Source organism: Megalobrama amblycephala, linkage group LG1 (genome assembly GCF_018812025.1).
Source record: "Megalobrama amblycephala isolate DHTTF-2021 linkage group LG1, ASM1881202v1, whole genome shotgun sequence".
NCBI lineage: Eukaryota > Metazoa > Chordata > Actinopteri > Cypriniformes > Xenocyprididae > Megalobrama > Megalobrama amblycephala.
Window position 1 is genome coordinate 2,302,037 of NC_063044.1, and position 17,068 is coordinate 2,319,104.

Below are 17,068 nucleotides of genomic sequence, written 5' to 3' on the forward strand. Positions count from 1 at the left end.
AGAATAAAATCAGGCAAATATGAGTCACTAGATCATTAAAGTACGGCATCAGTAACCACTGGTTTTGTTTTTTCTTCAGCCTGTGATTGTCATCCGGTTGGTGCGGCTGGTAAGACCTGTAACCAGACGACTGGACAGTGCCCATGCAAAGATGGCGTGACTGGCATCACCTGCAACCGCTGCGCTAAAGGATACCAGCAAAGCAGATCACCTATCGCCCCTTGTATCAGTAAGATTCATCTGGCTTGTTTTTTCTCTTTCTCCTTCTGTGTCTTCATAGAAAATTGTGTATTAAAGAAATTACACTACCATTCAAAAGTTTGGGGTCAGCAAGATTTTTTAAAAGATAATACTTTTATTCAGCAAGGATGCATTACATTGATCAAAAGTGACAAAGGCATTAATGTTACAAAAGATACTATATATATTTCAAATAAATGTTTCTGCAAAAATATTAAAATGATTTAATATTAGAATGATTTCTAATGACACTGAAGACTGGGGTAATGATGCTGAAAATTGAGCTTTGCCATCACAGAAATATACTTAAATAAAAATAAGTTATTTTAATTATAATAATAATTTGAAATATTTCAAAAACATTAAGAAATCTTACTGAATTAAGAAATAAGAAATAAGAAATCCTGCATTAAAATGCAATAGACACAAGATGTTTGCAGTAAAATATCCAAAAACCACTAGGCCAGTGTGATATATTTTATTCACTTGAGTACTTACAATATCCCAAATGTTTACTATTTGTAAATCGTGAGAAAATTGCAATTTTAACAACGGCTCTGGGGCGTGTGAGGAGTCGCCTGTCAATTGCGTCATACCCGTGTTACTCTCGGTTTTCGGTTTTATTTTGTAGAAACCATGGAAACACCAAAGATGCTTTATATTTACATGTTTTAATAGACACGGGAACAACTGTTTGGTTACGTTTATAGACAGAAAACGAATTGTTGTTATATAGCTCAACGCATTTAGTCTTATTGTTTAAATCTAATTTTCTTGATTTTTTTGCGAGTACCATGCTTTACCATGCCTCAGAGAAAAACACTATTTTGTCATGTAGCTAACATAGCATAATCAGATGCAGCTTTATTTTTAGTAACAGTAATACAGAATTTTCTCCATCATACAATACGTTTTAAAATTAATTGCATGCCATTTATCAACACAAGCCATCCAGCATTTATTAATATGATATTCTAAAATCGATCTATCTTACTGCAGTTTGTCTCAAACAAATGTCTCACAGCAGTCGCCGAGCGAACGCACAGAGTAACGTTATAACATCATTTTCAGCACTCTCAAATGTATCTAATATGATAAACAGAGCTGCGTTACCTCAAACTCATGACCGGAAAAGTGGAAGCGGCGCCGGCGACTGTGGCATAATAAAAGTTCAGCTGCTTGTGAGGCGTGTGTTGCGCAATCGCTCCAGCGGCCTTGTTCAGCTCCCACAACACTCAGTCCTGCTCTGCTTCATACTACAGTAACATTAATAATTGCATCCTTGAACATGATTTCTTCCCGAGTCCAATCCATATTCTTTTGCACCAGCTATGAAGTGAAGACCACATGTCACAAGATTCCGCGCTCAAACTTGCCATCATCAAGCTACGCCTTTGTTTTGAACAGGCCTCTAGCGACCTCTAGCGGACAGAAATCTTACATATTGCACCTTTAAAGGATTACTCCACTTTTAAATAAACTTTTGCTGATAATTTACTCACCCCCATGTCATCCAAGATGTCCATGTCTTTCTTTCTTCAGTCGAAAAGAAATGAAGGTTTTTGATGTAAACATTCTAGGATTTTTCTCCATATCATTCATTTCAATGGGCACCAAACGGTTGAATGTCCAAATGGCAGTTTCAGTGCAGCTTCAAAGGGCTTTAAACGACACCATACGATACCAGACGATGAATAAGGGTCTTATCTAGCGAAACGTCATTTCTAAAAAATTTTTTAAAGTTTACTTTTTATAAGCACAAATGCTGGCCTTGCTCTTTTCTCCGACGCGCATTCGTGACGTCACGTAATACGCAATTACGTTGAAAAGGTCACGGTTGACGTAGGCGGAAGTATCGAGTCAGTGTTTACATTACAAATGTGCGGAAGGAGGAGTCTTTCCCTGTGTCTCAATCAGCTCCCTAGGTCGTGAATCAGTATATAATGAAAGTGAATGTGGCTGATACCCTGATCAGTGCCCTGACTACTGAACTAGGGAGCTGATTGAGACACACGCTTTGTGTCAGTTTATTGTTTAACGCTTTGAGCGGTACGTTCCCACATATGGGATGTTTATTTCTGTGCCCCTGGGCGTACGGTTCCACATATGGGATTTAGAATGTTCAGCGACGTCACATAACTGCTAGATTCAAACTGTGCTTTCGCGCTCTGGCTGCGAGACGGACGCGCGCTCTCTTGTCATCACAGCTATGCAGTGTTTTCAGCCACATAATGTTTCTTTTAAGGTTTCAGACATTTAAATACGCATAAGCACCATTAAACAATACATTTGGAGTTTATATAATACACACTGATGTCAGACGTCAGTGGCAGCATCAATAAAGTGAATTCAAATATAATTTGCCGACATTTATTCATATCAGACACACATAATGGGTCTAAGTAACTATAAAGTTAACTCTCTTATTCTTCCAGTTCACCAGCCACTTACTCGCATATATTTCAGGAGAAACTGATGTATTCACCTGCTGTAAATCAGACTGACAGAACTCTGTGAACTGCAGTGCAAACTAAGATGGCGGCGCCCATCTCGCGTTATAGATCAAGATAAAGATCATTTATAAAGGTTTTTAAACGACAAAACACACTCACTCACACATATTTGAGAATCGGAATATCATATAGTTGAAGACATGTAAGCAAGTTTGCGAATATTTTAAATAAAAAAGGAAAAACAAAATAATAGTGATCCATCTCTCATACAGTGTTATTGTGGCTACGTTCAGCGCTCGTGACGCGCACGCGTAGCCATGGAAACAATAAGGGCAAACGTTCTAAAATAAGGGTCGCCTTAAAAAAAAAAAAAAAACTCACTCTGGCGGTCAGTTAGAATATTTTAAACTCACGCTTGAAAAGGTGTGCGTATCCTGGGTGTTTTAATATTAGAAAGCCTAAAAGAACATTTTTGTCAGGACAGAAATTTGTGACTTTTCAGAGATTTCCTATACACAATCCTGAGCGAATGAAACTATGGTTGCTCCGCCTACGTCAACCGTGACCTTTTCAACGTAATTGCGTATTACGTGACGTCACAAACGCGCATCGGAGAAAAGAGCAAAGCCAGCATTTGTGCTTATAAAACTTAAACTTTAATTTTTTTTTTTAAATGACCGATCGTTTCACTAGATAAGACCCTTATTCATCGTCTGGTGTCGTTTAAAGCCCTTTGAAGCTGCACTGAAACTGCCATTTGGACCTTCAACCGTTTGGTGCCCATTGAAATGAATGATATGGAGAAAATCCTAGAATGTTTACATCAAAAACCTTCATTTCTTTTCGACTGAAGAAAGAAAGACATGGACATCTTGGATGACATGGGGGTGAGTAAATTATCAGCAAAAGTTTATTTAAAAGTGAACTAATCCTTTAAATAGAAATGTTGCCTAGAACACCTTTTCATGGGAAACTGATTGATAATTATATTTACTGGTTTCTAGAGCATATTTATGAGAGTACCTGAAGATTAATTGTACCATGCAATCAGACAATATTTTTGGTAATCTAAATTGGAAAATTTTTTAGTATTTTGTAATTAACCACAATAGATAAATATGAAGCTATTCTCATATTAATGTGCAGAAAAACAGTACTGAATTGTCTTAAATTGCATTGCGTCCCCTCTTGAAAAAAGAGCGTGACCTACAAAATAAACAATAGAATGACACAAAAAAAGCAGAAAGAAATCTACTATTATGCAGCTTCCTTCAAAAATTATTCTTGGACTAAATGAGATGGTCCAACATGACTTGTTTTCCCATTACCACCCACAGAGACATCAGTAATAATACCCCAATGAAATTTTGCATAAACACCTATTATTATTCATGATTTCATGGCCCCGGCCCATTTAATTTCCGTATCGGTCCCTTGTTCCATTATTTCCTTGGATGGACATTTCGCTGATTGCCCTCCGCTAAGTCAAACAGACCATAAAGCTCTGGCTGACATGCCCTAGTCTGCCCCGAACCTTGCTGACGGCCTTTCAACTCATAAATCTCACGCCTGCTCCAGGGGCATGATGGGTGATATGTTTATTGGCAGTATCAACAAGGCAACAGACGGTCTCTGTGGCGATTAAGGACAGGCCCACACAGCAGCTGGCATTTCTCGATAAGATACTCACTGGGAGCGAATTACAAAATGTGGCTATTAATGTGAACCGCTTCTATTATGCGCTAACTGATGACATCGAAATAAAGATTTATCTGGCCCTCTGACAAAAGCAACTGTAGACACGAAGCCATTCACATTTGCTTGGCAAGGACTCACGTAGACAAATGAAACCCCTAGAAACTAGATTTCCCCTAATTTCTCAGGGTAGGTAACAAATGTGCTGTTAAATCTGGAGAGAGAGAGAGAGGGAGCCCCAAAATCAAGTGGAAAATATTTGGTTTCTCATATATTTTGTGATATAACATGCTTTTGTTTTAATAGCCTGATATTAAATTTTTGCGACATCACTTATTTTGCCAACTGCGGATTTTAACAAGCCTCGATCCCCCATCGGCGTATATCAGAACGCTTAAAAGAGGAAGAAGGGGCTTCAGAGAGGAAACTCATTAAAACTAGACACCACCACGTCTTCATGTCATCAGTTATGTCTAATAAACCTGATATGTCTAATAAAACTTATCTTAAAATCTAATGTAAATGGGGAAAAAAAACAGGTGCAATGTTTATTGAAAACAGCAATGCCTAGAAAAAAATTACAGCATGAGGTTTTGATTGTTTGTTCTTGCCTGTTTGTTATAGAAATTCCTGTTGCTGCACCCACAGCCACCTACAGCAGTTCAGAAGAGCCCACAGGTGAGTTCAAAATAACAGAAACCTACTTTCAGGAAAGTATTTGCTACAACTTTAAATTTACTGGCATTTCTGTGGCATCAAGCTCTATATATGGTAAAATATCCTAAACACAAATTTGTGTTAAGTGTTTTTATGCTTTGATTCAATTCTCTGCAATGCTCAAATGAATAATATATAATAAGAATAATATAATATATATTTGCAGCACCTTTTTATTAAAGCCAGTTTCCATATCAGAGTTAAAATTAAATGTATTTTTTTTTTTTTACTATTTCTCACAACTGCAACTTAAATTCTGACAACTGTGAATATTTACATTTTTATTTAAACTTTCTCACAATTAACTTGAAGAAGAAACGTGCTATATTCATTCTGCATAAAATTCTAAATAAAGTATAAAATTACAGATAAAAATGACAAGAATAAAAAGTATGAGTAAGAGCATAAATTTAAATGTTTAAGCGTAATAATTAGAAAGAGGTTCCTTCTCATAACTAAAAAAATAGAGAAAATTACCCTACTGCTCATAAAACATAAGCTGAAGACGTTCCTGTACCAAAGACTATAGATATAGAAAAACTGTTCACTCCTATTAGTTATGAATGGGAGAAATTGCAACGCGCAATATGGCGGAATATGTCCTGCCTTCTAAGTAAAAGAGCGAATTGCTGATTGATAAAGTCATTGTGTCACTGCCGTTAGAAGCTCCGGTTCCCATAGAAACCTGAGACTCGTGCTTAGGACTGCACATGCGCATTGGCTCGTCTAGCCTGAAAAATAAGCTTTTTTAATGCCATTTGAGCATAAGAAACAACATTTATTGGACAGATCATGTCAGATTTTGTTGCTGGTTTGAAATATGTTATTTAATTGAGAGTTCGCCAAGCAGTTTTTTGAGATTTCAGGATTCCCCCATTCAAAAAGAAGCCCGAAATAGCTGCCCGGAGGCGCTGCAAATATGGCTGCTGACTGAACAGGCTTTCCTTGATAGGGACTTTCAAGGAAACTGTACCTGTACCTGACTGTACCTATAAACATTAAAAGACATGGTACTTCCTTCAAAATAAATCCCGCACAGCGCTACAACAACCTATAATAAAATGACCCTTCACAATATATAATGCTTTACAATGAACTCTGTTAGAGCTACATATGGCAATTTATCTGATTAATAAAATATCTTACTCACCTGTTAAATAATAAAACAACATCTCTACGTCACTTTTACAACATTTCAAATCCCGCAGTTCGCCACATCTCCGAAAAACCAAGCCAATGTTGATTCTGGTTTTATTACGAGCTCTGTCGCGTTCTCTTCTTGCCAGCTAACCCTGTGCTTTTTTTACGGGTGATTCCCCGGAGGTTCGAGATTTAGTGTGATCCATGTCAACCTTTCTTGCTCGTTGTGACAACTAACCTATGCCACTCCCACATGCATTAAAGTAGCTTTTCTCTATTTACGGATATGACTAGACACGCACAGACGAGTGACGTATGTACACAATTTCACACAATAACCAATAGGCTTAATTATATTAAGACATGAACACATTTTGGAAAAAGGATTGATGATGTATTGACTCATTATTTAAATTTTGTTTATTTTGAACAAAAAAAAAAAGCTACATAGTGTACATTAAAATACATGAATCACATATTAATTATATTAAATATTATATTAATCTGCGGTACGAATATTTTTGTATAATGTCTCAGCAACAAATTCTCGACACACTGTAGCTGTGTTAGCCATTTTACTCCAAAACAGATCAATTCATGTGTTTATAGGCTACCTGTATCAATATTACACAATAAACCCCTTCAGGGTGATACAAGACCCTTCGCGACTGTACCGCACACCTTGGATTTCCATAAAAATGTAGTAGTGAATCTTTCACACATTTGATCTGGTGAGTTTTTCTTAATCATGATGATATCAACATAAGCCAATGCTTTGCTTCTCTACATGCTTTGTCTCAGTCACCACTGAAACTGGCTGGGACCTTAATCTGATTACATGCTTCATTTGAACGCGTTTGCTTTTCCGTCACACTCAAGCAGCGCTGTGCCATGAGGGAAAACACACCCTTGTACTTTCATTCATACTCAATTACCCAAGCTGCCCGATCACTGTCTGCGCTGTGGGAGTAACACCCGTGACGTGCAGCCGTCCCATGGAGCCAAACTCAGCTGCTGAACGCTTTCTGCCTCTGAGATGTTTCAGTAAGAGCAATTTAGTTTCCCCGCACATGCAGCCAGTCAAATTGAGTAGTGGTGGTCAGTGTGACCATATTATTAAAATTGGCTGGTAAGTGTCTAAAATTCTGTTCACCAGCCAGTATTTTTATCAAATAAATATCAAACTCATTATGTGAAAATGTACAAAGCCTTAAATCTTGAACGTCTTTCAAAATAACAAATCTGTGAAAAAGAACAGTTCACTTTACACTCACATTGTCACTGGCCTTGTAAGTGGACTCAGACCTCTTATTATTTCCCTTTCATATAAGCTAATATGTTTATTGGTTTTATGTCTAGTGCAAATCCTCATCAGAAAACAACCAAAATGTGGTACTCCAGTTATAGAAAAATATTCATTCATTTAGAAATATAAAAAAGAAATTGCAAAAATAAAGCTGTTAAAAAATATATTTTATTTATTACTTTAATTTTTGTATTTTTGGCTGCTACTAGTACATCACAGTCTGCGTCTGCACATGTAGACATGCAGAGCTCAATGCTAAGAATATTTTCAACAGATAACCAAATTACAAGCAATAGCACAAATAAATGCAATAGAACGAAAGACACAAATTAAATAATCAGTGCTTTTCAGGTCAGTCTAACAGAAGTTTTCAGGTGCTGAAATTAAAAAAAGTAAAAAAAGTCTCGAAATTTGGGCTGCACGCGGACAGGTTGTGCAGAGCCCTGCGGATGATGAAAATTACGTCATGCAGATGGTGCACGACGGCCGAAGTATACTTTGGGCTTTAGGCTGCTGTCACTTTAAGAGTGAATGCACTGATCCATGAATATACTGATGCACATACACATGCACTTTCTTTCCCAACTTTTTATGTTCACAAGACATAACCTACTGTGTTTATTTGCCAAGATGGTAATTTTGACATCATTTTGTCTGTATTTGTCCGTTCAAGCGCAAAAGAAGTGACAAAGTCTGCTCTCTGTGTGCGCTACGGATTTGTGTGCACAAAAAACTTCTCACACAGTGCTCGAGAACTGAAATAATTTCACTTTTGCATCTGTTTGTGCTTGAATGCTTAAATTTGCAAGGCTTAAAACACATGTAACTGATAAAGTTTTGTGATGATTCAGTACTGCCCCGATCGGGATAGTGACAGTTACGTCTTTCACACTGGCCGCGGGCCAGAAGATTGAAATGCGTTAATTAAACATGACTAATAAACACACAACTACAACAATATATGGTTTATCTGAGTTCTTAAAGCCTTCTCAGGTTTTTCTTGATAATAAAGTATATTTAAAGTAGCCATCACTGTATATAATACTACGAAATAAAATGACAAATATGACATAATATTCTGTGTAATCCACATCATCTCACAGAACAATGTTATTTTAAACACTCAGCTAATGTTATGAAGTGAGTTTGGAGTAAAAACAACTTATTAAAATGTTGTCTTCTGTTGGACAAGAGGTTCATAAAAGCTTCTCATGTTTGGAAAGATGTTTGCTTTTTCAAATGCATATTATAAGCGACTCAAACTCGCAGTGCCTTCAGATGGAGCAGCATTTACTTTATGATCACAGTGCCGTGCTTCACTGACAAGCTGCGCATTAAAATAAATCGCAGCCTTTGCGATTTCATAATCGCACTAAGCCAGATCGGTTTAAGCACTATTTCGGGTTAATTGCGATTAATCATGCAGCCCTAATACATTTTTAGTCATCTGATCAATGTATCGATCCATATCAATGTATTGTTTTACAGTATATATATTTGAAATAGGGCAAAACCTAAATGTAATACGAAAATATAACCTCTGAAGTTCTTATTCTTTTTACCTGTCCTGCTGTAGTGTACTATGAAGAACGCTCTGCTGTGGCTTCCCAGTGGAGCAGCACAGTTGTGCTTGAGGGACTCTATTAAGCAGACATTTGTCCCTCCACAGGGGACTTCCATTATTTGGGGGACGTGGGTGTAATGGGCAGCGTCAGGCATTGTGCTGCTTGCCTAATGGCCGCCCAGTCTTATCAAAGAGAGGCAGGATGAGGCGGACAAGGGTCGTCGCCACACAAAAGCCGCCCCGTCCTCCGTTCATGCATTAACATGGAAATCAGGCGTGGCTGATATGGACTCGTCAGAATCATTTACTTTCGGGGATGCCACCCCCTTCTCCGCACTTTCTCACTCCCTGCCTCCAGTTCTCCCCCCACAGTCCTTCACATCCTAATTCCGTGCACCACCTTTTTGTGTTACCACCACCCCCCAAAGCTGCCAGACATTTCGCTCTTCTAGCCCCCCTTTTACTTTCCCCTTCAAACTTTTTTATATTCGGGTTGGTGGTTCTTTCCTGCTTCGCCGTTGCCCAGGTAACCTCATTCAGACGGAATATAAAGGGACATGAAAAGGGTGGATTGGACAGAGGGCTGAAGAAAATAATGAAGTTTGTCCATATTCAGGCGAAAGCTGAAAGGTCTTCTCGCTCCCATCTCTTCCAGTCCACCAGAAATCTCGAGGTTATTACGCTATGTGAAGTAGCTGCGACGAGAGACTCTCGGGTTTCGGTTTGCAACAGGAGAACTGAGCCAACACTCTGGTCTCAATCCAAGAGTTGCCTGGCGTTGAAGCGACTCCATCGCCGAGGCCTCAATGTGGGGTTTGGGTCTCCATGGTGGTGTCGAATAGATCCGCTGAGCGCTAGAGCTATAAATCATAGCGTGCTGGATGCCGTCCCTGAGGTTTATATGCGGAAAGCTGCGTTTAAATGAGGATTCGGTATTGTGGGCATTGTGATGGGGGTGTTCTGTGTCTGAATGAAGTTTAAATGACCTGTGAACCCCCTGCCCTGACATTGCTGAGTAAGTGGGGGGATGTGGGGAGGTGCTGATAATTAGGGTGAGAAAATGACTGGGTTAAGTGAAGAAAAGATTAAATGATTAAATACCCATTAAGTCTTAATTAGGTCTAACGTGACTCTCTTTAAATGTGCGAATGATGCAGAGGCTCCAAAATCATCTGGACACTTCAGTCGCACTTAAATGTGCATGAATGCTATTGCATTAGACAGTATAATACAAAACGAGAGGCATTGACAAACAACTTTACTTTTAACCAATTAGTCCCGAGATGAATTTTAGAATGGAAATCGGAAACAGCATATACATTTTCTTCTTATTAAACTTCTTTTCATGAAAATAAATGCTACTTAGTTTGATATTTTGTTAACTAATGCAATGATATTCATATATTTGTGCCACAGCCAAGTCTATTTTCAATTACTTTCAATAACCCTATAAAGCCTACTGTATCATATTTAATATGCACAATTTGTACACAATATGTACACATCCTTCTGATTGATAGTTTATTGATAGTCTTTACTGATTTTTATAAAGTAAATGTAAGAATAACTTTTATATTGTTAGTAATATTTCTAGATGAACACTTACTGCACTGAAGCAACTTAGGTTGATTATCAATTAATTTCTAAAAAAAAATCATGTTAAAGGGATAGTTCACCCAAAAATGAAAATTTGATGTTTATCTGCTTACCCCCAGCGCATCCAAGATGTAGGTGACTTTCAGTAGAACACAAATTATGATTTTTAACTCCAACCATTGCCATCTGTCAGTCTTATAATAAGAGTGAATGGGAACTCGATCAATAAGAGTCGAAAAACCTTGCATAGACAAATCCAAATTAAACCCTGCAGCTCGTGACGACACACTGATGTCCTAAGACACGAAACGATCGGTTTGTGCGAGAAACCGAACAGTATTTATATAATTTTTTACCTCTAATACACCACTATGTCCAATTGCGTTCAGCACTTGGTTAGTGAGGTCTGATCGTGCTCTGACAGCGGCAGTGATGTCTCGCGCTCATTAAAGTATATGCGCGAGACATCACTTCCGTTGTCAGAGCGCGATCGTTTCGTGTCTTAGGACATCAATGTGTCGTCACGAGCCGCAGGGTTTAATTTGGATTTGTCTATGCAAGGTTTGTCGACTCTAATTGTTCGAGTTCCCATTCACTCGCATTATAAGACTGACAGACGGCAACGGTTGCAGTTAAAAATCATCATTTGTGTTTGACTGAAGAAACAAAGTCACCTACATCTTGGATGCGCTGGGGGTAAGCAGATAAACATCAAATTTTCATTTTTGGGTGAACTATCCCTTTAAGATGATTTAATACATCATGCTTTTGAGGAACATTTATGTTACTTTTATTTGAACATTTATCTCTTAATCATCATTGTATTGCATCGCATTATATGTTTTATGCCCCACAATAACACGACAGAGCTTTGATCATAATACTATATCAACATAATTGGGAGAAGTAGTTTCTTATATACTGTTATAAAGAACTCATTGATTTGCATTGCAGAATTTCATCTTACTTTTTGGTCAGATAAATATCAGTAACTGCGCCAAATTACATTCTTTTGCTCAGTTTGGGCCTCTGAATAAAACTGAGGTGTTTTTTTCCTCCTCAAGTATGAGCTCCATATTCTCCTATATCATACTATATTAACCGTAAAAGCCCGATGTAAAAAAACACGTATGCAATTTTTTAATTTTGTCTAAAGATTCAATAAACTGTTCCTTAAAAAAAAAAAAAAAAAAAGCTGACTATTATTTCATGTGTCAGGCTTTACAGGGTAAAGTACCAAAGATGTTGAAAATGGCAGATTGTGTTTCCCTCCACCTGCAAACACAGCTGAAAAACTCATTTTGTTGTTTCACACTGATTTTTACCTGCGTTTCACTAGTTATCTGTCTGCTATCTTCCTCAGACTGCGACTCCCACTGTAAGAGCCCCAAGGGCAAGATGAAGGTCACCATGAAAAAATACTGCAAAAAAGATATCGGTAAGTAGCTGTTATTTAGAAACGCCTGCTGTCACGTCACTAGACATCCTTCTCTTCTAGGTCTTTTCTATTTCTCTCTCTATATGTGTTCCCCCTCTCTCATAGCGCTGACAGCTTATTCAGAGGCTAAAGGTTTATGTTATAGCATCAAAGCGTGTGAACTCAGCAGGTTCCTCCAGATGGACACGCTCAAACTGCCTCGCAGCATCTAGAGGACAAAGGGGGCAGCTGGTTCCTGTTCAAAGCAGAGATTTCACAAGTTTAAATACTAATATAGTTAATATAATAAAGGACTTATAGAAGTTCAAGAATGTAGCTGTAGGTTTTAAGATTCTTTAAAATCTGGTCAATCCAGGTTTTTATCATCTTCTTGAGAAAGTAGTACCACGCATGAGAAACAGATTACAAAGAAAAAAATAAGGTCACACTGCCTTAATAAATTTCTAATTACTGTTTATTAATAGTCAATAAGGTAACTGTTATATTTAGGTATTGGGTAGGATTAATGGATGTAGAATAATTCAGAATCAGGCATTAATATGTGCTTTATAAGTACTAATGAACAGTCAATATCCTAGTAATATGCATGCTAATAAGCAAGTAGTTAATAGTGAGAATTGGACCCTAAACTAAAGTGTTACCAAAAATAATACAGAAAACTCCACATATATTAAATTTCAAACTCTATTCAACTATATTAAACTAAAGTAGCTCAATTGGTAGAACAAGGCACTAGCAACACCGAAGTGGTGGTTTGTTTTGGGGTCGGTAAATTTGTTAATGTTTTTAAAATAAGTATTTTATGCTCACCAAGGCTGCATTTATTTGATCAAATATATATGAAATTTTATTACAATTTAAAATAACTGTTTTCTTTTGTAATATATTTTAAATGTCACATGATCCTTCAGAAATCATTCTAATATGATGATTTGATGCTCAAGAATTACTTTCAGGATTCTTTGATATAGAAATTTCGAAAGAACAGCATTTATTTAAAATAGAAATCTTTTGTAACATAATTTATAAATGTCTTTACTGTCACTTTTGATTGGTTTAATAAATGCTTGCTTGATAAAAGTATTCATTTCTTTTTAAAAAATGTATACTGGCTGCAAATTTTGAACGGTGGTATATACAGTATACTGGCTAAATTTATACTTTGAATGCACTAGGTTGCTCTGGATAAAACTGTCTGTTAAATTCATAAATGATATGAAATATGCACATTTAAAATATACTTCAGCTTTTATCAGGGCACAATATAACGGCTCTTGCATGCACATGCGGTAGAGGCAGAATCTGTCTTTGACTGCACACAGGTCCTCTGGCTGTTCGCAGAGATGAGAAAAAGAAAAGATGTTTGATTTCACAGTGTGATATCATAAACTCATTCCTTACTGGCCTCAAGTCTGGAAACACATCTGAGATTTGCGGTGTCCAAGAGTGAGGACTGCACTGCCTCTGCACAAAACACTGCCAAGCTAGAAAGAAAAACTAAAATGAAGAGAGACAGACAGACACGCTTCCTAAATAGGTGCAATGCAGTCATTTTTCTGTCCTTACTTAAACCGGAAAAATTCTGAACAAACATTAGCTATGTTTCCATCCAAAGCTGAGAACTTAATTTATGTGCACAATTGGAATATCACATAAAATATTTGAGAATAAAGCAGTGTTTCCATTCCATGTTTTCAAGAGAACAAAAAAATCTCTTCCTGGGAAATTGGTGCAAAATAGCTGAAATAAAATGGACGATGCTGCAATCAGGGAAGAAACCGTGGCTCTTTTATCCTACTGTACTTCATAAATGACGTGTGTCTCAGAGCGTGCAATAAATGCTGTCATGTTATCTTGCGTTCGGAGGCCTGGTGTTTGTGAACGCAATCATATGAGACGCTTCTGGGAGGTCATTATACCAAATCATTCTGACTTTGGCTCAGGAGTTTCAGAATGGTCAAACTAACATTTGAGATGCTGTGCAATGAAACTGATCCTCTGGTTAGTCCAATCACAGCAACTGCTGAAGCAAAATCACATGAGTTTTTTTGCTGTGCATAGAGGGACTATGATATTGGTAAATATGTGTTTGCGTCATATTGCAGTTTATATGCATGTTTTCTTATCCATAATCAAATCACGAGTAAGCTAAAGTAAAAATGTAAGCCAAAGGAGCTTTGATTATTTACTTTTTGCATTTGACAGACACTTTTATTCAAAGCAACTTACACTGCATTCATAGTATTCATTGTATTACTTAGTGCTTTCCCTGAGAATCAACCCCATGACCTTGATGTTGCTAGTGCCATTCTCTACTGTTTGAGCTAGAGGAATTTTTCTAATACTTTATTGAAGTGTGCAGCTATAATCCCTGATAGTATGCAAATATTTACTACAGACTCAACAACACTTTCCTATCACCAGTACATAATGTTTTGTGTTGTGCATAGTATCAGCATGTGAATTGTGACGAATTGCAGTGACGTTTTGCAGTTGTACCTGGTTACACCAATTCAAGATTAATATGGAAGAGATGTACAGTTGGGTCTCAAAGTCTGAGACCACTAGAGAAAATGCTTCAATTTATATTTTTTTCATTAATTTAAATAATAAATTATATGTTTATCATCAGTGTTGAGGTAACGCGTTACAAGTAATGAGAGATATGTAATCAGATTACTTTTTTCAAGTAACTAGTAAAGTAACGCATTACTTTTAAATTTGGAACAAAATAACAGAGTTTTTCAAATAAGTAACACAAGTTACTTTGTTTTCCAATTTGACTGACAGCTCTCTTGTCGTTATGTTGAGAGAAATAGTAAGTGCAGAAGGGTTGTGTGTAAACATGATGGTTATTGTAGTTCTAGACTAAATGTGAACATGCAGTTACTTTCACTTGCACAAAAACATTCAGAGGCTGAAAGGTTTGTTTGAGCTGCGCCCTTTACTGGACAGGCATCAGTTTGTATTTCCTTTTGCTTTTGCCATGAAAATGCCTTTACAGTTGCAAAAATATAACTTTTTTTTTTTTTATTAAAAAACAAACAAGCAAGCCCAGCCAAGGCGAGTAAAAGTAACGCAAAGGTAATGTGACATTACTTTCCCTAAAAAGTAACTAAGAGTAACTAAAACAAGTAATTACTTTTTTAGTGAGTACAATACTTTCCCCAACTCTGGTTAGCATTACATTTTACATTTGAAATTGAAAGTTTAAAGTTGAATTAAGGTGTAAAACCCACTGATCATGTTTTCCAGCATGATTTGAAAATGATTCAAAGAGCATCTTGAGCTTCAGTGGAAGCAAAAACATCTGTACAAAGAAGTTCACATACACAAATTTGCTTATTTGATCAGTGATCTAGAAACAGTGCAGAAGCAACTTTGCTTTCATGTACAAAACTTTGTTTATTTCCTTAAATAAAAAACATTCCAGATTGTCAGTGTGGTTTCAGAGTTTTAGACCCCAGTGTATATAAAGGTCTTAGCATGTCTGAAGCATTTAGATCGAACTAAGCGACACACACATGTCCAATTTACCCCAATCACACAGGCCATCTAAAGTGCAATTTCCTCATTAATATAGCACCTTATCTATATTAACATCTCTGTACTTCTCATTACTTTTAAACGACTCATTTACAATCCCTCTCTGCTATCACATTGGCTCCCAAAACATTTTTAGGCATCTCCTGGGGTGAAGCAGATTAATATAGATAATATCCACAGGTTGAATAAGCAACCACAAAGACTAACTGAACAATAAAATGAAGAAGAGAAAGAGAGAGAACGAGCTATTAATGGCATTGCTGATCATCTGTAGCTGCTATCATTCAGGCCGTGATATTAAGTTTCATTCGTTTTTCACTCTCAGCCACAAGTGTTCATACTTGGAGGTTGCTCTCATAGGGAAGTCATTCATCATGTTGATGTTATATAGGACAGGTAACATTGGCTAAGCCAAGTGTCCTGACTGCAGTATAAATCTTATTGGGTGGGGTGTATGGAGGGCTAATGGCGTGTCCCGTTCAGCCGGCCACCATGTGTGAGAGAGACCCAATGATTGTTCTTTTTCAGCACATAACAGACAATATAAGCTATATTTGCAAGTCTGGCCTACTACAGTGGCAAAAAAAAAAGTATATATTAGGGCTATAATTTCTGTGTTTCATTTTTTTTGTTTAACGTGCAAAAAATATCTAACAATTAGCACAGCATTCATTTTTTCTAGGCATCCTTTGGCTAGTGTTACAGTAGTATATGTTCACGCTTTCTGGATTCCACTCGCCAGCAACGCGAAGAGAATAGTGTGAGCAGCCGACTGAGTATGGTCTACATCAAGTGTGCCGCGCATGTCCTGAAAAGCAAAACCATTTCAGCCGCCCCCTGGTGGCTGGTTGCAGTATAGGTCATAAACCCCGCCCTCTCCATGCAATTGAATGGGATGTGAGCCAAACTAAAATATCCAATTACACTTCCCCAGAGATGGTTTCTGTCATTTTAGGTAGTTTTTATCACGCAGATGTATGCTCAAGTGTTCGTTTTCCCAATAACTTTTGTTTTGATGCTATAAAAACTGGGTGTAAAGTCATGATTGACAGCTGTGCTTGCGTTTGAGTCTGCAGGACCTTGATTCTGTGGCTCCAACTTATGGTGCGTTCACACCGGACGCGAATGAAGCGGTAAGCGCGAGTGATTTACATGTTAAGTCAATGCAAAGGCACAAATTGACATCCTGCGGCGCGATTCGCGCAAATGGAGCGATTCGCGTGAATCGCGCAAGTTGAAAAATCTGAACTTTGGCGAATTTCCGCGCCGCGTTAACCAATCAGGAGCTTGCACTAGTAGTGACGTGACGTGACGTAGCGAGCTGAGGCAGAAATTCGAAACAACAATGGAGGACAAAATCATCGTCGCTATAC

At 37.5% G+C, this 17,068-nt stretch overlaps 1 protein-coding gene across 2 annotated transcripts in view; it reads left to right on the forward strand.

Annotated features, from left to right (window-relative positions):
* ntn1b (netrin 1b) overlaps positions 1 to 17,068 on the forward strand; it is a 70,038-nt gene that overhangs the window by 41,361 nt on the left and 11,609 nt on the right. For both annotated transcript variants that reach the window (XM_048162183.1, XM_048162250.1), the window contains exons 4-6: positions 80 to 229; positions 5,013 to 5,066; positions 12,075 to 12,149. In XM_048162183.1, coding sequence (XP_048018140.1) covers positions 80 to 229; positions 5,013 to 5,066; positions 12,075 to 12,149 — 279 coding nt within the window. The remainder of the gene's footprint in view (positions 1 to 79; positions 230 to 5,012; positions 5,067 to 12,074; positions 12,150 to 17,068) is intronic.